The sequence below is a fragment of the Boleophthalmus pectinirostris genome, unplaced genomic scaffold, assembly GCF_026225935.1.
Source record: "Boleophthalmus pectinirostris isolate CB_2022bp ecotype Guang Dong unplaced genomic scaffold, ASM2622593v1 HiC_scaffold_20, whole genome shotgun sequence".
Lineage (NCBI taxonomy): Eukaryota > Metazoa > Chordata > Actinopteri > Gobiiformes > Gobiidae > Boleophthalmus > Boleophthalmus pectinirostris.
This window is the reverse complement of record NW_026571153.1, coordinates 25,003,454-25,024,360: the sequence shown is the minus strand read 5'-3', so window position 1 is coordinate 25,024,360 and position 20,907 is coordinate 25,003,454. Positions and strand designations below refer to the sequence as shown.

At 40.0% G+C, this 20,907-nt stretch overlaps 1 protein-coding gene and 1 pseudogene across 1 annotated transcript in view; one reads left to right on the top strand and one right to left on the bottom strand.

Annotated features, from left to right (window-relative positions):
- Positions 1 to 20,907, bottom strand: part of htr2cl1 (5-hydroxytryptamine (serotonin) receptor 2C, G protein-coupled-like 1) — a 56,791-nt gene that overhangs the window by 23,425 nt on the left and 12,459 nt on the right. Inside the window, 1 exon segment of the mRNA XM_055156199.1 lies at positions 8,752 to 8,952. Within this exon segment, the coding sequence (XP_055012174.1) occupies positions 8,752 to 8,952 (201 nt within the window).
- LOC129409964 (5S ribosomal RNA) lies at positions 5,444 to 5,561 on the top strand (annotated as a pseudogene).

The window sequence follows — 20,907 nt, the reverse complement described above, 5'->3', positions numbered from 1 at the left end:
CTGGAAGTCATTGGATGGATCAACAAAGCCTGAACTTCAGTGACACCGAAACCATCCTGTCGGGATTCAGAAAGGCCCAAATAATTCTAACTGGAACTGATGATGAGTCAGATGAGCTACACAGAAGAGGAAGCAGCGCTCTGTTTACCTCTGGAGGTCACAGAGTTGTTCAGAAGTGACACTGAGGATGAAGAATTGAGTGATTTGGAGTGAGATGGAGAGTTTGTTAAACTTGTTCTGTTCTGTTGTTTATGTTATATTTATCTGAAGAACTGTGACGTTAACAGTCTGTTGTTCTCTGTTCTATTGTTATTACTAGAACTTGACTTTCAAGATGAAATGTCGACTCCTGGTTTCTGATTTTATAAAATAAATTTCCTCCAAAAAGTGCGAAGTTATATATGTTTTTTCTTCTTCATTACACATTCTTTGGCTCATGTGACTTATACTCCAGAGCCACTTACAGTCTGAAAAATATGGTACTTGCAAATATGCAGGACTGTAGCCAAAGCTAATTTCCATCCTCAGTCCCCTTCTGGACCAAGGCCTGCCACATCACCCGCACAATTCATAATTTTTGTCATTCACATGACAAAAGCCTAAAATACCCACTCCCAGATGCAGCTCTCACTCATACACTGTAAAACACACCCATCTGACATTAGTATTAAAATGTACAGGTCAGACATGTACTCTCATTACACACGTCACCTGAGTGATTAGATAGAAATAAAAAGTTAAAACTATATTCTGGAACATTCTCCATAGAGATTTTGCCTGAATTGTGACGTTATAGAAAAAAACTGCAAATGTCTGTGCAGTTTTCAAACCCATAAACTATCACCAAATGGATTTCAGTTTTACTTTTTACAGGGGGAGCTCCCTGGAAACAAAGCTGAAGTTTATAAAGTAAATTTTCCATAAACAAACATTATTTAAAGTTATAAAATATGAAATTATTACCCTAAAGACACCAAAAGCGTGTTTAAAAGAGAATTAAAGCAGAAGAGTGCTTCATATGTGATTTTTACTCACATATCAAACCGTTTCGAGGTCAAATTGTGAATGAATCTTCCTCTGATCTGCCTCCTCCAAAACATCCTGTTCTTTCAGAAATACAACTGCACCTCCACCCACACTGTGAAACCGGCTCTGTCCGATTGTGATTATGTAACACACCAATGAGCTCCATCAGCTCACACCAAACCACCATCATATCTGTGCACCAAACGCAGACGTGTGACTTTAATACAATTATATAATGAAAAGTGCATTGCGTAACTTTTCTAGTGGCGCTTTTCTCCTTGGAGATGTTATTGCTTTGTCTGGAATGTTTCACAGTATCATGTACAACCTTTAAATTTTCATGGAGACCAAACCAGACTAAGTTACAGTTCAGATCTGTGGAGAGGCGATCCCGCTCACAGTCAGAATGCCTGTTTTTGAGCTATAAAACCACCTGTAATTGAATAAATGTAAAGTAGAGCTGTGTAAAATCATACTGTAGAACATTCCAGACAGAGCAAAGACATCTCCATAGAAACAACCAGGTGATGGACCCAACCAAAAAGTTACAAACTGCACCTTTAATGTAACTGTAGGCAACATTTAGACTTTGAATTTCATAATCTTGACCTGTCCCCATGTTAAAATCAAACATAGTTTTTACTGATAACAATTGTAATGCAAATTTATTCTTAATTACAAAAACATTGGACATGATGCTGAGTTGTTTATGTTATAATTTGGTGTTTTGGTTCAAGATGATTATCCAATCAGAAAGCAGAATGAGCCTCACATGAATTTTCTCATTTGTACTGCCAGGGTCAGTGCTGAAATCCAGTGTGTTTAAATCTAAATGTCTCTCTCTGATCTGAATGGGCTCTACCTAAACCTCAGCACCTACAGCCAAACATGAGTCAGTGCTAGTGCAGCCTCTGCAGCTCAGGGAGGGAATTCTGGAAGTTCTGAGCTTTCACATGAGGCCTGGTCTGTCCACACTGCAACAACTACAACATACCCAAGTTAAGATTACTTGAATTAACAAAGTTTTAACATGATTTCTGTCAATTTCACGTCAATGGAACTAGACTTTTTGTACTTAAAATATGAAAATACTTGTAATAATTGTATATACTAAAATATTCTACACTTAAGGGCCTGTATATCTGAGAACAAGAGTAAAAATGACAAAATAATTTATTGGAAGTGCCTTTTGTTTAGACAGTAATGGAGTTTTTGGGGCTTAAAAACGCAAAAATCTGAAACCATCCCCCAGAGTGGAAAAGTTGAATACGCTCCCATGTAGCGTTTCTGTCTACACTGCCCAAGACGCAAAACTCTGGTCAGATCTGCTCAAGTCATGTACGCATTTACGTCACATACATCACCACCTAGTGTCACCGCCGAGTCGCCTGGCGTGTATAACCAATCCAATTCCACACACTTTTGCGTCACTGTATGCACGCAGATTTCCTCCCGAAAACGCTCGTCTAAACGCGGAATAAAAAGCGAAGACGCGATGCCACTTTTGTATCTCCTGTTCAGACCGTCATCAGATAAGAAAATGTGCATTTACAATTAGAAACTTAGTCTAATGTTGCTTGAATGAAGAAAAAACACACTTATTCATTGTTAGATCATTTGACTTGTCAAGTTAAATCTACTCAAATAAAGTCAAATGTTCATACTTAAAAGGAGACAAACCTGTATGTGACGTCTGTCTGCAAGTTAAGGCTCTGGTGACACAGGTTCAGTTGGGATTCTACTACTTTTTTTTTTACAATAAGAAGCTACAGGATACACAGTTCTTCAAGTACTTCTCTGGTTCCTCCTCCGCTTCTTCACATGACGATAGAAGGACCAATAATGCCCTCACAGACAGTAATAATATGAGTGCTTATCTCTGTTTAATATCTCTCTGTTTTTGTTTAAGGCCATAAAGCGTAATTAACTCAGCGGAGATAAAATCATCCACTCCTCCTCCTTCTCCTTCTCTCCCTCCTCCTTCTCCTCCTCCTCTTACTTCTCCTCCACTTCCTCCTGGTGCTGCTCTGCCTCTGGTTTTAATATGAACTCTTTAATATCAGATGGAGATTTGGAGTACAGTTTTAACCTTTGAGCTGTGTACTTTCAAACACTAATGAAAAGTCAATTTGAGTGCAGAAATGTTGACTTTTTCCCATGTACATATTGGATGAAAGTAGTATGTAAGAAGAGCTAACAGTAGGATGTAGTAGCAGCAGCAGTAGTAGTAGCAGTAGTAGTAGTAGTATTGATTTTTAAAAGTAGTACTAGTTGTGGTAGTAGTAACATTACTAGAAAGTGTAGTACAGTAGAAACACGAATACTAAAAAAATATGTGGCAGTAGAAGTAGTAGAAGTATGATTGGTAGAAACTGTATAGTAGTAGCAATATAAATAGTACTAGTTCTAATAGTTGTAGTTGTAGTAGTAGTAATAGCAGTAGTAGCAGCAAAAGTAGTAATAGTAAATATAGTTGTAGTAATAGTAGTAGCAGACGGTAGTAGTAGTGGTAGTAGTAGCAATAGTAGTCGTAGTAGTGTAAGCCTTGGATATTAGAAGCCTCAGTACACAATATAGTGGCTGTATATCAACTTCAGTACTACAACTGATAGTAAGTGCAGAAGTAGTAGTAACAGTAGTAGTATGAGTTTTAAAAGTAGTACTAACTGTGGTAGTAGTAACATATATAAAGAGTAGTAGGGGAAGCAGTAGGTACAATAGAAACACGAATACAAAAAAAATGTGTTTCAGTAATAGTAGTAGTAGTAGTAGTAGTAGTAGTAGTAGTAGTTGTTGTTGTTGTGATACTAGTGAAACAATAGTAGTACAAATAGTAGTAAGTCGTTTAGTAGTAGCGATATAAATAGTTCTAGTTCTAATAGTTCTAGTTGTAATAGCAGTAGTGGTAGTAGTAGAAGTAGTAGTACTAGTGGTAGATACAGTGGACAACCCCAATACAAAAAGGAGTGGCAGCACAAGTAGTGAAGTGGTAGAAATATAATTGGTAAAAGCTGCATAGTAGAAGCGATATATATATATAGTATTAGTTCTAATAGTTGCAGTTGTAGTAGTAGTAGTAGTTGTAATAGTAAATATAATTGTAGTAATAGTAGTAGCAGACATAGTAGTAGTGGTAGTAGTAGCAGTAGTAGTAGTAGTAGTAGTAGTAGTAGTCGTAGCGGATGTAGTAGTAATAGTAGTGACAGCAGATGTAGTAATAGTGGAAGTAGTAGTAGTAGTAGTAGTAGCAGATGTTGTGCTTCAATATACAATATAGTGGTTGTATATCAAATGCAGTAGTACAATTGATAGTCAGTGCACAAGTAGTAGTGGCAGTAGTAGTATAGTATATTGTATATAGTATATAGTATAGTAGTAGAAGAGTTTTAATAATAGTACTAGTTGTGGTAGTAGTAATATTAGGAGAAAGGGTAGTAGAGGAAGCTGTAGGTACAGTAAAAATACGAATACTAAAAAAAAAAAATGTGTAGCAGCAGCAGCAGCAGCAGCAGCAGCAGTAGTAGTAGTAGTAGTAGTAGTAGTAGTAGTAGTAGTAGTAGTAGTAGTAGTGGTGATACATGTGAAACAGTAGTAGTATAGGTAGTAAGTGGTTCAGTAGTAGTAACAGCAATATAAATAGTACGAGTTTTAATAGTTATAGTTGTTGTAGTAGCAGTAGTACCTGGAGGGGAACAGATTTAATCACAATCAGTATAATTACTACTTCCTATTACTTTGCATATATTTTCATGAGTCCTCACTTGACCTGAGTTTAAGCAGCTCCGGGACAGCTGGAGTGTTATAAGCCACGTTTTCCACAATCCCTGAACGCGCCACACGCAGAGACCTTTCCGAAACAGCAGGGGGCCCCACAAGTCATTAAGAGGCTGTCTCACACCACAGGCCACTGGGTTTGGGCCCCGAGAAAGAAAGATGCAAAAAAAAACATGTCTTGCCCCGTACAGATGTATTGCATAAGCAGCTCCAGAGGTAAAGATAAGTTGTGTACAATCTATGTCTATTTATAAAAGGATTTTATTGTCCGCAAATCAGGAAGTAGCACTGATGCGATGTTAGCATACACTTTATTGTTGCTTTGATGGTAAAACATGCTTATACATTTCACAGTGAATAATTAGGATGCTCTGAATGCATAAGGTAAGTGAAGAATAACTTTGGACCACTACAAAATGGTTAAAAAGGACTAGTTCTGTTTTTCAGGTTTCTGAGACAAAAAAAAAAAAACGTCAGAGTTTATTCCATTAAATGTTAGAACAATTATTTTTAAAGGTACTCTCTCTATGTCATTTCTGGTGATGGGTTTTGCTTTTATTCAATTGCAGGTGTTTTTATTGCTACAAAATACCAAGGAGAGTCTGCTCTTTTTGGATCTAACCTGTAACTGATGGCGTCGCCTGCTTGTGGTCATACGGGCTTGTAAAACCCTGATCCCGTTAGATCTCAGAAGCTAAGCAGTGCCGGGCCTGGTTAGTACTTGGATGGGAGACCACTGGAAAAATCAGGTGCCACAGTGGGGCGTCAGTGGTAATAACTGTTGTTGTGTCCTTAGGCAAGACACTTCACCCCACATTGCCTAGTATGAAAGTGGTGTGTGCCTGACTGATGGCGACGATTGGCATGGCAGCTGTGCTTCTGTCAGTCTGCCCCAGGGCAGCTGTGGCTACAATAGTAGTTTACCACAACCAGGTGTAGAGTGAGGTGATGATGTATGTGACATAAACATGTACGCGATGTGAGCTGATCTGACCAGAGTTTTGAGTCGTGGGCAGTGTAGATGGAAATACTACAGCAGAGCATATTCAACTTTTCCACTCTGGAGGGTAGTTTCAGATTTTTGTGTTTTTAAGCCCCAAAACGCCATCACCGTCTAAACGAAAGGCATTTCTGATTGTAACGTAGGTTGACCGTGAGCAGCTTGGGGTTCAGTGAGCAAGGTAAAAAACAAATCCAGACACAGACCGGTACTTGTGGTCCACAGTTTACTTTTGTTTTTTCAATGATTACAAAAGTGCAAGTGCAAAAAGTGCAGGGTGCAAAACGAAGGCAGGCAGCAGTTTCCTCTCCAGCAGCAGAACACAGACTGATCTTGAAGGCGCCTTTTATGCTGGTCCTACTGATTGGATAAAACCACTATGCTAAAACAGGGATGGTTAAAATTATCATTAGCGTAAAATTAAAACCTAAACCTCCATAAAACAACCCAAAACCCAGATAACTATTAAAACCACCAACTATATACATAAAACCCTAAAACCATTACACCAATTAAATGTTAAAACCCATAAACCAATAAAACACCTAACCTAAAACCCCTGTACAAAATGTTACACGTGGTCCAGCCCGGAACCATAAAAGAGGGAGCTCATTTCCGGGGGACTCTTTTCCCACCTGGACAGAAGATAAAAGGAGGAGGTAAGTAAAAGCAGATTCACACCATTCATTAAAACACAATAAAATACACTAAACACATCAACACTTAAAACATTCTAAAACAGATATTGCACCATATTTATTGCACAACGTCAATTTAAAATGTAATTTGTTATTGTCTCCCTTTTCCTCCAGGGACAAGCAACTTCCAATTAAAGTGCTGTGCCTCAGGAATAAAAAATGGTTAAAGGAAAGCCAATAAATATTTTTTAAAACCAATTGTGTGCAATTTATTTTGTGATGTGCAAATATGTTAAAAGTGCTGTGTGCTAGGAAAGTGCAGTGTTTTAAAGTGCTCTAGTGAAGGGTGAAGGTGCTAAGTGTGGTTCTAGGGTAACAAACCAGCCTGTTTGTTACACTGATAAAATATTTGTCGTTTTTACCCGCAAGCATTCTCCTGTAAACAGACCCTGTAATTGCTGCGGTCAGGCTTGTCATTTTGGTCTTAAAAATGTATTAATCTGATCTACATGTTTTGTGTTTTAATTCCTAATATGGAACTCAGCTCCAAATTCACTCCTATAACTACATACCTCGATGAGCTTCATTTGACTGGAGAGAACGCTATGGGTGATGTCACACTGCCTTAGTCCACTTCTTTAGTCTATGGTTTTTAAGCATATTAAATATTAAAACAACACCACAAACTTATTATATTTATACAAATACTCTGGTAGTCTATACATTAAAGGTGCACTGTGTAACCTTTCTGGTGAACGATCCAACACTTGTTGTCTTTCTGTGGAGATATTGCCTGCAGTGTTCCACAGTATGAAATTACGTTTATCTCTACAGAGACTACAGCTGACATCACAGGGCGAAATTACATGGCAGATCTGTGGAGAGACGAGCCCACTCACAGTAAGAATGCAAGTTTTTAAGTCAATAAAAACCCATGTTAGTGAGTAAATGCAAGATGGTTTAATGCCATACCGGAACATTCCATACAAAGCAACAACATCTCCAAAGAGACGAGCAGGTGTCAGACCCTCCACCAGAAAAGTTACACAGTGCACCTTTGAGTAATTTGTATTTTAATGGGTAGTTTAGTACATATATTACGCTTTGATAAAACCTATCTTGGAGACACAGTGGGCGAGCTATAGGAGCTGGTGTGCACAAGAGCCTATTGACCGATCTGAGACGTATAATCTACCCAAGGCTTAAGGAGGGAGATTGTGCCTTTAAGATCAATGGAGAGAAAAGTATTGGCGCAGGTGGTTTTATGTAGTTGTAAAGCTGTTTGACCTCTACTTTGAACCTGAACAAACCCACATAGGCTTGTCATGAAAGCACATATTATATATTACTACACAGAGATACTGTGTTAAACTATAATAGTGAAAACACTTTATGACAGTGACACAAAGCGGGATAATCCCAGTAAACCACTTTTTAAATAGACAGTCTCATTAAAAAGCCTGAACCGATAATTAGCCATAGAAGTGATTTATTCAACTCTACAGCTCAGATCTTCTTCTTACACAAAAATGGCAAAAAATATAGTAATTATCTTGGCAGGCCTTCAACAGGCTCAAGAAGTTTGTAACTTTAGGATCAATGGGGAAAAGAAAGAAAGAGAGAGAGAGAGAGAGAGAGAGAGAGAGAGGGAGAGAGAGAGAGGAGAAGAGAGAGAGAGACAGAGAGAGAGAGAGATAGAGAGAGATCTGATCTTTCCAGACTGCTGCAGTCTTGAGCGTTAATCATTAATTAATGAATCAATGGATTTATATAGGGAGCACTGGTGCCCCACTGTGGCACATGGTTTTCCAGTGGTCTTCCATCCAAAAATGAACCAGGCCCAGCCCTGCTTAACTTCTGAGGTCTGATGAAATGAGGCTTTGACAAGCTGGTACAGCCATGGTATGGCTTTAGTCCTGGTTTAGACCTGGATTAAGGAGATTACTGAGCTCCTGAAACAAGCACACAGGGCAGTAAACAGGGACGAGGGAGTCAACTTTCAAGGACCGTAATCACCGTAATGATGACTTGCAATTGAAAACATGTCAAAGTATGTGTAAACAGCACACTGGTCCATCAAAATGAGCCTTTATTTGGAAATTATATTGGAAGACCAAGTGAATCTCTTTGAAGTCCCCTGGTTTATTCCAGGACTATACCAGGACTAAACATGGTATAGTCCTGGTATAGTCACAGCCGTCTGGACCATCTCCACACAGCTGTGACTATACATATAGGATCTTGAGCATGGCTTTAGTCCTGTTTTAGTCCTGTTTTAGTCCTGGTTTAGTCCTGGTCTGGTTCTGGTCTTACCTATGCTGATGGTCCACACTGCTGCGATCTTGAGCATGGCTTTGGTCCTGGAGTTGAAGCGGCTGTGCTCAATGGGGTTCCTGATGGCCACATAGCGATCGAGGGAGATGGCGCACAGGTGCATGATGGACGCCGTGGAGAAGAGCACGTCCAGGTAGATCCAGATGGGACAGAGAGAGAGTGGGAGGGGCCAGGCGTAATCTGTGGAAAGAGAGAGAAACAAGTGAGGAGAGAGAGAAAGAACAGGTGAGGAGAGGTGGAGAAAGAAAGCGAGATGGGCCAGGTGTAGTCTGAGAGAGAGAAACGAGTGAGGAGAAGAGGAAACAGACAAAAACAATAGTCTGGAAATGTATGAACAAATACAAAATGGATTTAAACCACAGTGGAGCCTGTGATCAATGTGAGCGTTAATGGTCCTGTTTAGAGTTTGATTTTCAACAAAAAGGTGAAAGTGACTAACTGAAAAACTGTTGTCTAATACTAGCTTGTGATTAGACTTAGACAAATTTTATTGATCCACAAGAGAAATTATTTGGAGCTACTGTACCCTGCTACCACTCTCAGTGTGTGAATGAATGACTGTTATGTGATTGTATGTATGGATGACTGCGTGAATGAGTGATTGTATTTTTATGACTTATTTTACAAACACAAATCAGTCAATTCTTTATGATCAGATTGTGTTAATACAAAGATCAGATTAAAGTCTTAAGGCTGCCACACAATACAGGATTTCTCACTCTTAAACTAATTTTTAAATGTGCAACACAGACATAAGGAGAATTGCATGATATTTTAAATCTCTAATCACAAAGACTGCTGAGTGATACGGCTGCGTAAAACAGTCTAAAACTGTGAGCACATCTTGTATCAGCTCCTGTCTACAGTAAAACCACTCGCTTTGAGACTCTTAAAGTGCCCATCTCATGCAACATAACTCTTTTCACATTGTATCTTCTGCACATGTACAAGCACAATTTGGGTTTTGGAACATCCATTACACAATAGTTATGAAATCTTACTGATTTCTTGGAGACAGACACAGACGAGGAACTATGAAAGTCCGACTATTGCTCATCCCCCCGCCCGTCCTGAGAAAGCACAGGCTCCGCCCTCCAAACGTGACGTAGACTCTGAGTGAGCCGCCCTTCCTCCGCCCATCTCAGGGAGGGAGGGGGAGACAGACGTGCACCCTGATAGTGGTAGGAATAAACTTTTATTCATCATGGTGATACGGCGCGTTCAGCCGCATGTGTTGGACCCGGAATCAGACGAGGACTTTGAGGTGCACGAAGCTCAAGCACCACGTCCACATCAGCTGAACATTACTGATTGGTAAAGTATTAATAAACACTAGTAGATAAATTTATTACATCGTGTACACTGCAGTGTAGAACAATGAGCTTATGCTGTCACTTTGGTTTAGGTGTTCATGTGGGAATTGTCAGCCGATGCAGGGTGGAAGCGGTGGAGCGGGGGAGGGGGGTGGGTGCGAAGCGCTTTCTGCTACGTCAAAAACATCATAGGTGTAGCTGCCGTGTCATCGTTGTAGCAGCTTTAGTTCGTTGTCACGTGGGAGGGTGGCAGAAATATGCTGAAATTTGTTAAAAACGCTGAATCAATCTAAAAACGACTTTGGCGACATATACAAGGCCCACACATCACTCTTAGAAGGTAGAAACCTCTGAAAAGTTGATTTTGCATGAGATGGGCCCTTTTAGTGTTCAAAAGATCAGAGCACTGCACTTCTAGTTTAGATACAAGTCAAACTTTGTTGATGATTATGACTTAAATGTGGTGCAATACTTCAGATACATGATTTTTTATGCACAGAAGGTTGACGTTAAAGGTCATAGTAAGTAGAGTTTTATCGCTAATCTGCAGCTTCACCTTGATCCGTACGCTAAACACACACACTTGAGGAACTAATTTTGTCTTTTTACATTTGAAGAGGTTTTGTGGACTAGATGCCATTATTATAGAGGACAAATTCTATGGATCATGTGGATGAGACCCTGCAGTTTAAAGGGCCCATCTTATGCAAAATCAACTTTTCAAAGCTTTCTACCTTCTAAGAGTGATGTGTGGGCCTTGTATATGTTGTATATGTGTTTTTTGCTGCAATTTTTACAAACTGCAGCATATTTCTGCCACCCTCCCACGTGACAACAAACTAAAGCTGCTACAACGATGACGCGGCAGCTACATCTATGACACGTTTGACGTAACAGAAAGCACTTTGCACCCACCCCCCTCCCCCGCTCCACCGCCTCCACTCTGCATCGGCTGACAATTTCCACATGAACACCTAAACAAAAGCGACAGCATAAGCTCATTGTTCTACACTGCAGTGTACACGATATAAAACGTTTATCTACTAGTGTTTATTAATACTTTACAGTAATGTTCAGTTGATGTCGACGCGGAACTTGCTCTTCATGAACCTCAAAAGTTCTCGTCCAATTCTGGGTCCAACACATGCGGCTGAACGTGCTGTATCACCATGATGAATAAAAGTTTATTCCTGCCGCTATCAGGGTGCACGTCTGTCTCCCCCTCCCTCCCTGAGATGGGCGGAGGAAGGGCGGCTCACTCAGAGCCTACGTCACGTTTGGAGGGTGGAGCCTGTGTTAGGACGGGCTTGGGGGATGAGCAATAGTCGGCCTTTCATAGTTCCTGGTCTGTGATGCCTCCAAGAAATCAGTAAGATTTCATAACTATTGTGTAATGGATGTTCCAAAACCCAAATTGTGCTTGTACATGTGCAGAAGATACAATGTGAAAAGAGTTCGCATGAGATGGGCCATTTAAATTTACAACTTTTCAGGAGGTGAGTAATAATTATTTTCACTATTTCCTGAGTTTGTATCTTGGGCCTCTGTGTCCGTAACTCCTTCTGCTCCTTATACTCCAAATCGCCCACGAAATCACAAAGTTGGGTCACGCCTCCCCGAACTCAACCCCAGGCAACTGTGACTGAAGTGAAAAATTTACCAAAACTTGCAATAAAAACTTTCCTAATTTTTCCCTCTAGAACACAATGTTAATTATAGTATTTCTGTCAGTTAAAGATGCATTATGTAACTTTTCTGGTGAAAGTCTGATTGTCCCCATGAAGATTTTAAGAGATGCTTCACCTGGAATGTTTTACAGTATGTCATTAAACATATCCATTTATCTTTTATTCAAGAGCATGTGTTTATGACCAAAAAACAAAAACAAAAACTTGTAACTAGATACTCATGGTGCAGTGGACACTCAACTTGGCTTAGCTTAATTGGTTTGATTAAACATTTTAATTGGACACTGGCTCTATATACAAGCCTCACTCTGCTTCAGCCAAGGACCATTAAAAATCAATTGCAATTAACACATTGAATGAAAATTAGCCATTACCTTGAGTCGGTGTCTATTTTTAGTTGTGTGCATTGAACGCATCAGTACAGAAAGCCCGGTCTGTTCCAGGGACCAGGGCTTTAATTAAAAAAACACACATCAAATGCACAGGAGGCTCCCAAGGTCCCCAGGGTAATCAGGTAAAGATGAGTGTAGAAATGTGTTACTATAGCGATAAAAGATAAAGCGGGAATTAACATACGGAGATTAAATGATGAGATGTTACGGAAGAGGCATACAAAATGTCTAAAGCAAGAATTCATTTGTGGATGCGCAACAATAAAAAGAATCATTATTAATTAAAATTTCTATATTACACAAAACTGACTCTTGTGAGCTTTTAGCTGAGTTGTGTTTTGTTTCTCCACACATGTTTGGGTAATCTTGCATTATTAGTCTGTGTATATCTCCAAAGCTCAAATTGCTCTGCTCCACCTTGTGATGTCATGTAGTGGTAGTTTTCAAGTTACTTTTATCTTTAGTTGAGTAAAGTTTGGTCTTAATGGTTCTACTGAACTTCTACTGTGGAGTTTAAAAACACAATGGAGCACTTCCTGTATTACCACATGACATCACAAGGTGGAACAGAGGTTAGAAATTAAAAAAAAATTGTGCAATTGTATCTACAGTAATTGTTTAAACAATCTCTTCTTTTCGATGTTAAATTGATACTTTGCAGTTGCCATATTTTCCTCACTATAGGGCGAGCTCTTAAGCCTCCAACCCCATCAAAAAAGCGCATGCCCCGCAATCCAGAGCAACCTATACACGGACCCACTCGGGTGTCCCAGCACGACTTCAGTAAACTATAAAGCCGCACCACCTGCAGCACACACAAACACCAAAAAAGCGAGTGCAATGTGCCACTTCTAGACACAACTGAACAACTGAGTCACTACGAACACGCCGACAATCCATTGGTCCCAGACAGCACCCTCCCTACACGCCACAACTGAACAAAGCCCAGAGTCACCGTGAACGTGCCAAACAAAGTCCCACTGACCCATCGAAGTGTTGTGTTTTGTTTAAAGTCTGGTGCGGTTTATTTGTGAAAAAAGTTTGAAAAGACCATTCAGTGACAGTGCGTCTTATAATCCAGAGCGCCCTATAGTGCGGAAAATACGGTGCATCATACTATGGGTGTTCTGCGTGTACTGCATGTGCATTGTGGAATCTTCAGCAGTTGCCATGGTGACAAAGTGGACACATTAGCAAACACTGCAAAAAAAAAAAAATTGTCTGACAACTCATATACTCAAAATACAAAATGGATTCAAACAGCACATTTTCAGGAGACTATGATGAATACACACGTTCATGGTTCTGTTTAGGAGTTTGATTTTCAATAAAAAGGTGAGAGTGACTAAGGCTACGTTCAAACTGCAGCCTGAAGTGACGCAAATCTGATTTTTTCATCCTTATGTGACCTGTATCTGATCTTTTAATGACAGTCTGAACGACACGGATCCGATTTTTTTCAAATACGACCCAGGCCACTTGGATATGAGCTCCTGAAACCGATACATATCCGATCTTTTGACATGCGACTTCAGTCTGAACAGCCAGGTCACTTTCATCCCACCTACACGTCACAAATGTACACAAACGCTCTTCTTGTCATGAGAAAATTGTATATGAACTCTGTGTGAGTGAAGCAGTGAAGCACATCGCAATCCCACCACTCCACACCCACATGTTCCTTTCTACGGACATTGCTCCCGTTGTCCCACAAAACGCCATGGCTCCTTCTCAATCTCCTCCTTAAAACAAATAAGCTGTACATGTTCTCGCTCCTACAGCAACTTTAAAATCTCCAGGCGCTCAATGCTGTGTCCATGTTTAGGCGACTTCCGTAAACACTGAGCAAACTCGCTGCGTGTGTCATCATCGTGTCCCCCAGTGCCTATGTGGGACACTCACACTGGAGATCATGTACAAGTCGCATTTAACTGGACATGTGAACAACCTTACAAAAAAAAAAGATACGCACGTGTTGTAGTTCCACTTATAAGTCAGTTTTTTTCTACCCAGATTATGCTAAAACAAAGCCTAGATTAAAGTCTAACAAGCCTCAGAGAGAGCAGTACCTACAGTTAGCATCACACCGCCATAGAACGTTGATGACATCCGATGCAAGTATCAATAAATCAGATGCCCTGGCTGTAATGGATTAATAAACAGATAATTAAAGATAAAGGACGTGATAAAATATTAAGATGGGATGCTGCAGTCCGTTTGCATAGTACATCAGAGCCAGTGTGAAACAAGGCCACATGAGGATCTGTGAAAGGACATGTGCTTTAATCATGAATGGAGCCTACACACGGAGCAGAGCACTTTAATTGCACTGGGCATTACCGTTTAAAGGGCACATATTATATACATAGACTTTTATCAGCTTTTATAATAACGGTCCTTCATTATAAACTTAAACAAAGTTGGATTTCAATTGCACAGATCCACATTTTGTTGGATACTGTAGCCCAGTGATCCCCAAATCTTTTTGAGCCACAGACTAGTTTTATGTCAGACAATATTTCACAGACCGGAGGGAGTTTTTAGACCAGTTTTATACCTGTTTTAGATCTGTTTTAGATCTGTTTTAGACCTGTTTTGGACCTGTTTTAGACCTGTTTTTAGACCTGTTTTTACCTGTTTTAGACCTGTTTTTAGACCTGTTTTAGATCTGTTTTAGACCTGTTTTAGACCTGTTTTAGATCTGTTTTAGACCTGTTTTAGACCTGTTTTAGATCTGTTTTAGACCTGTTTTAGATCTGTTTTAGACCTGTTTTTAGACCTGTTTTAGACCTGTTTTAGATTGTTTTAGACCTGTTTTAGATAGACCTGTTTTGGACCTGTTTTTAGACCTGTTTTAGATCTGTTTTAGACCTGTTTTAGATCTGTTTTTAGATCTCTTTTTAGACCTGTTTTAGATCTGTTTTAGATCTGTTTTAGACCTGTTTTAGACTGTTTTGGACCTGTTTTTAGACCTGTTTTAGATCTGTTTTAGACCTGTTTTAGAGACCTGTTTTTAGACCTGTTTTAGATCTGTTTTAGACCTGTTTTAGACCTGTTTTAGACCTGTTTTGGACCTGTTTTTAGACCTGTTTTAGATCTGTTTTTAGACCTGTTTTTAGATCTGTTTTTAGACCTGTTTTAGATCTGTTTTTAGACCTGTTTTTAGAAATGTTTTTAGACCTCTTAACATACGGGATGGGGGACGATCCGTGTGGTGTGAGGAGGGGGACCTGTGGGAGGGGGTATGGTCCATGCAGTGCCCCTGCTATAGCCTTTATAGGTGACTTGTGTAACTTTTCTGGTGGAGGGTCCGTCAGCTGCTTGTTTCTATGGATATGTCATTGCTTTACCTGGAATGTTCCACAGTATGACATTAAATACCTCTTCTTTATATTTATTCAATTACAGGTGTGTGTGTGTGTGTTTATTTATTTTTTGCTCCAAAATACCTAGAAAAAACTGACATTCTGACTGTGAGCAGGGTCGCCTCTCCACAGATTTGATCTGTAACTTGATTTGGTCTGGTCTCATGAAGATAGAAAAGGTATAATACCATCTGTGAAACATTCCAGAAAAAGTAATCAAGTAATAACATCTACATGGAGACATTTGACGGACTTTCCAACAGAAATGCTACAGAATGCATCTTTAAATAGACTTTTAAGAGCTTTTATAATAAGCTACATCATTATAAATCAAAACTGCATTTCAATTGCGCAGAGCAGGTTTTTTAGTTCTGATACTGATTTCGATATTATACCTTTAAGTTTTGATACATCAATATTGATACATCGATATTGAATGATGCCAAAGCAGAGACTGAAAACAAGCATTTATTTCCTTTCCCTATTGCTGGATTTCAGATGAAATCACTCCATTCTAATATTGTAATATAGATGGGAACAATGAAAATGGTTAAAGGTCCTATATTACAAAAAATTTACTCTTGTGTGCGTTAAGCTTTGTGAGCTATAATTTCATTGTATAATTTATTTCTGTAAATCAGGGACTGCAGATGGAAACTATATAATCATGTCCCTTCAAATAAAGACTAAACTAAACTAAGCCACACCTCCTCAAAAACAGACCTGGAGTTGTTTTTTGTTTCATTCACACATGTTTGAGTAACCCTCTGTCCATATCTCCAAAGCTGAAAATAATCTGTTCCACCTTGTGATGTCATGAAGTGGTCGTTTTCAAGTAAACGGCTACTTTTTATTTTTTGTTGAGAAGAGATCGGCAGTTCCAGGGCTGAAATGATCCAGCTGATTCTAGTGCAGGTGTATGGAGTTTAAAAACACAGTGGAGCACTTCCTGTTTTAACACATGGCATAAATTTATTTTTTATTTTTTTATTGCTCATGCTATTATTTTGTTGGCATCATATTAAAAAGAAAAAAAAAATCTAATAATGCAGAATCTTGTACCTCGAAACACTAATCTGCCACATGTCTCCTTCTCTTTTCCCCCTTCCTAGAATGCATTTCCTCGCTCCCTTATGTCCACCGTGGGGCCACAGCTCGAACCGCCATCCCAAATTCACACCATCTCTGACCTTTGACCCCTCACGGAGCAGAGACACAAAATGAAACTCGCCCCAGGGGTCAACAAAACAAGTGCACCTAAACCAACGCTGGACCTTCATATACACCACTGCAAAACTCATCTGGAGTCCTATAGGGTACATTCAGCCAATAGTGCTTTTTTTTTTTTTAACATCAGATGCCCTCCATTTCAAAATCTGGCATTGATTGTACAAATATATTAAAGGTGCAATATGTAACTTTTCTGGTGGAGGGTCTGACACTCGGTTCTACAGGTATAGCTTTGCCAGGAATGTTCCAAAGTACAGCATTTCACTAATCTATCTTGCATTTATCCACTCACAGTAAGAATGCATGTTTTTTTGGCATATTTTTACCTGTGGCAGAGCGTGCATTTCACACCTCGGCCTTCAGTAATGCTCAGTCTGAAACAATCCACTCCTCAATAATATTTTATGGTTATAAAAGCATTTTATCATATAGAAACACAGTATAAAGAGCCATGGAGATTCTGTGCACAGAGAAGTGAGCAGAGGGGAGTGCACGGTGCATGGAGAAGAAGTGAGGAACACTGGAGTGCTAAACCAAGACTAAACCAGAACTAAACCAGGACTAAATGAGAACTAAACCAGGATTGTTCATCGGGACTGACCCGAAGGTACGCCCGCGTAGACTGTCGGGTGACGACAGACGAAAGGACCGCTCCAGTGCCATTGCTCCACTGTGCTGCACGGAGCTCGGCTCCTTGCCATCGGTCGGGTCGGCTCCGCACGGTGCTACACGCTTGTTCTCTCTCTCGCTCTCTCTCAAGTCCAAGATTAGTCCTGATTAAGTTCTGATTGGACAGTCAGTCCTCTGACTGTCCAATCAACGGGTCTGAATCTGGTGACGTGGTCGTACGCGTGCTAGCAGGCCCTGGCGATATCAACTCAAAATCTGATTGGTTGAAGCAACAGTTTCATGGACATTTATTTTGTGTTTGAGGACCTGCAGAATGGATTGGGAAGGCCTCAGGGACACTTCTTTGACTCTGACTCTGCCTGGCAGCAAGTGACGGCTGAAATGTGATTGGTCAAATGCTTTAATATGAAAATGCATGTGTGGAAGCAGCACAACCATCGGAAAAGCTCTGACAGGAAGCAGACAGACCATTTTGGAATTATTTAATAATAATATCATTAACAACAGTCTGTGATTCAGATATTTTTTAGGGCAGCAGAGAAGGTCTTGAAGGCCCTGACGCCCCGCCGCTGATTTTTTACGTACAAAAACACAAGACAACGTTAATGTATTCTGGAATATTCCAGGCAAAGCAATAAACATGCTATGGAGACAAGCAGACAGCAGATCCCCCACAAAAATTTACATAGTCTAGCTTTAATGATTAGAGAGCTTGTCATTGTTATGCTCAAGGGCACGTCTATAAATGGGATTGGGTTCACAACCAGCTTGTATTCATGGAGATGTTACTGCTTTGCCTGAAATATTCCAATATTACGACATTAAACTTTTCATTTATTCATTTGCAGGTGTTTCTGTATGTAAAAGACCTTTAAAAACCCATTTGTCTCCATGGAGATCACTGTTGGGCAAGTTACTCTGAAACTGTAATGTGTTATTTATTACCTATTACTGTCATTTCAAAGTAATTTGTTACATTACAATATTACTGTATTTGTACAGTAAATGTAAGGCATTACATTACTATTGCATTACTTTAAGTTATTCTCATCAAAATAACTTTTGCTCTGTATATGGACTGAACCAGAACTGAACTAGGACTAAAACAGGACTCACTGTAGGGACGGGCTCGAAGGTGACCGCAGGAGAAAGGAGCGGCTCTGCTCCGCACCTCATGGAGGTAAGAGCGGCTGTCGCCGATCGCTCTTTATGGACCCTGCTGCTCGGGCTCACGGCCCTGATTTCAGCAACTATTTGCAGGTACCCGAGCCGGTGCAAGAGTCTGTTACAGCACGTAACTTCTACCTTCCTTCAACGTGTCCAGAAGTCCAACTTTTTGTGTGATGGTTTGCATCTTCCTCTGCCTTTTGGGTGCGAGCGCAGGAGCCTTTGTCGGTGCAGAATGTTTCGTCGACGTTGTGGGTTTCGTTGGGGAGAAAACTTGCAACCGTACAGCACTTCAGAATCACACTGCTAGAGATTGAACATGTATTTAAATTTGGCAGCTGAACACATTCTGTACTGTACTGTACAGGAGACAGGAGTCCCTTGACCAGTCAGGACGCAGCGGAAGGAACGCAATACGCATTCATACAATGTAAAAAAAAAAAGGGCATGCAAAATTGCACAAAAAAAAATAAAAATCTGCTGAACAACGAGACCGCGAAAAGTGAACTGCGATAGAGGGAGGGACGAGTGTAAACCAGGTCTAAACCAGAACTGACCCAAGTCTAAACCAGGTCTAAACAGCGTGGAGTTCTTTGTCAGTCCTTTTGCCCGCGGTTACCTGAAGGTCTACGAGGCGCATCTCCGGCGTTTCACCGCTGCTGATATCGAGGTGATTTTAGCGAATTTGTATGAAGAAAAACCCACCACTTCAATCCAGGTAAAAAAAACATTGTAACGCGCGTTAGTTACATTTGTACCGAGTAAAATATTACTATTTTTTCCCTTGTAATGCCGAACATTACTGCGTTACAGCAAAAAGTAATGCATTACTGTAAATTGTTACTATTATAATGCATTACTCCCCACACTGATGGAGATAGGTAAGTTTAATGTCATACTAATAGACTGTATATATAAATGGACATAGTTAACCCCCTAGCCGCTGTGTTCCAAATAGGAAGTGAGCACGGGCATGCTTGTGGTTCCAGCACCTCTGGCTCCAATTCACTTTGTGTTGAAATAAATGCCACCCCCTCTCTCTGTAACTTGTGCAGTGAGCCTCATGTTTTGGTTTTAAAATGTTGGTATTAGGGGTCGGAATTGATAAAAAAAATAAATAAAGAAAGAATTTGAATTAATTACAGGCTTTGTAATGAATTAATCTCAATTAATCGTGTAACCATATTTGCCTTACTCATTTATTAATTTTGTTCCTGCAGCCAGTCATTTGTTTGAGTTTGGGCTGCTGACACCTCTGGTTTGTTTTTGAACCAGAACTGCCACCGCCAGCAGCTCCAGCAGTTTCTGTGCTCGTGTGTGACATGTTTTGCATTTAAATGGTATCGTAGGGTTGAGGTGCGTCTGTGATATGCAAACTCTTTTCTGCACAGTTTGCAATAAACGACGCCTTTGTCAAATCGATCTCAAGTAGTTTTTTGAATGGAAATGTACCGTCCAGCACACCCAGCATACTTTCATGCCATGCTCTAGGATAGTCAAAACTGTGTGTGTCAGTATAATTGGTGTGCCACAACATGGTGCACTGACAAATGTTCCCTGTTGTTTGGCATGCAAACTGTGACAAAATGTGTTAATATTTTTAATGCATTATTTTCTTTGTTATTAATTAATCGTTTAACACTTTAATTAAAGGTTGTATGTAGGATTTTTTTGTTGTTGTTTGTTTCAAATTGTCAATGAAAGTTTGAAATACCATTACAGAGATGCAGCAGCGTTGTAATTATGATGACCAAAAAAATAAAAAAAAGAATGAAAATTTATCAACTGTGGACATAGTGAGGCCAGACAAACATCAGTCAATAGAAAACAAGGCTACCTCATTTTCTATTGGCTGTTAGGTTGTCAATCAAACTCCCTAGTGTAACTGACTTGGTGGCGTGTGGGAATTACGTGGTTTATGCAGCGATTCTTAGAGGCTTTTTCGAACTGTAACTTCCTCACATTTCGCACAAAGTTTGTTGAGATGGCGGACGAGAATCCACAACCAGTTCGCCGCCAAAGAAAGTTTTTGAGGTCGCTGAAAAAAGAAGAGAAGGGGAAAAGGAGCAAAGCCAAACTGAGGTGATTCTTGGAGATTCCTTCCAGCGATGGCGCGAATGAAGCAGACATAAGGTCTAAAAACTAATGCATCGGTTGCTAAATTACTTCTAGACAGGTCACTTCAACAGTAATTCTGAACACGCACTGGCTGTAAACAAGCGTGATTTCTAGAGTAAGGAGGTGAGAGAAGATGTTTCTACTGAAGGAGCTGTGAAGGAAGAAGGTGGTGTCAAAAATCCTCTATACAACCTTTCAAGTCCCACCCCTAGTTGGTATAACCCACTCTACA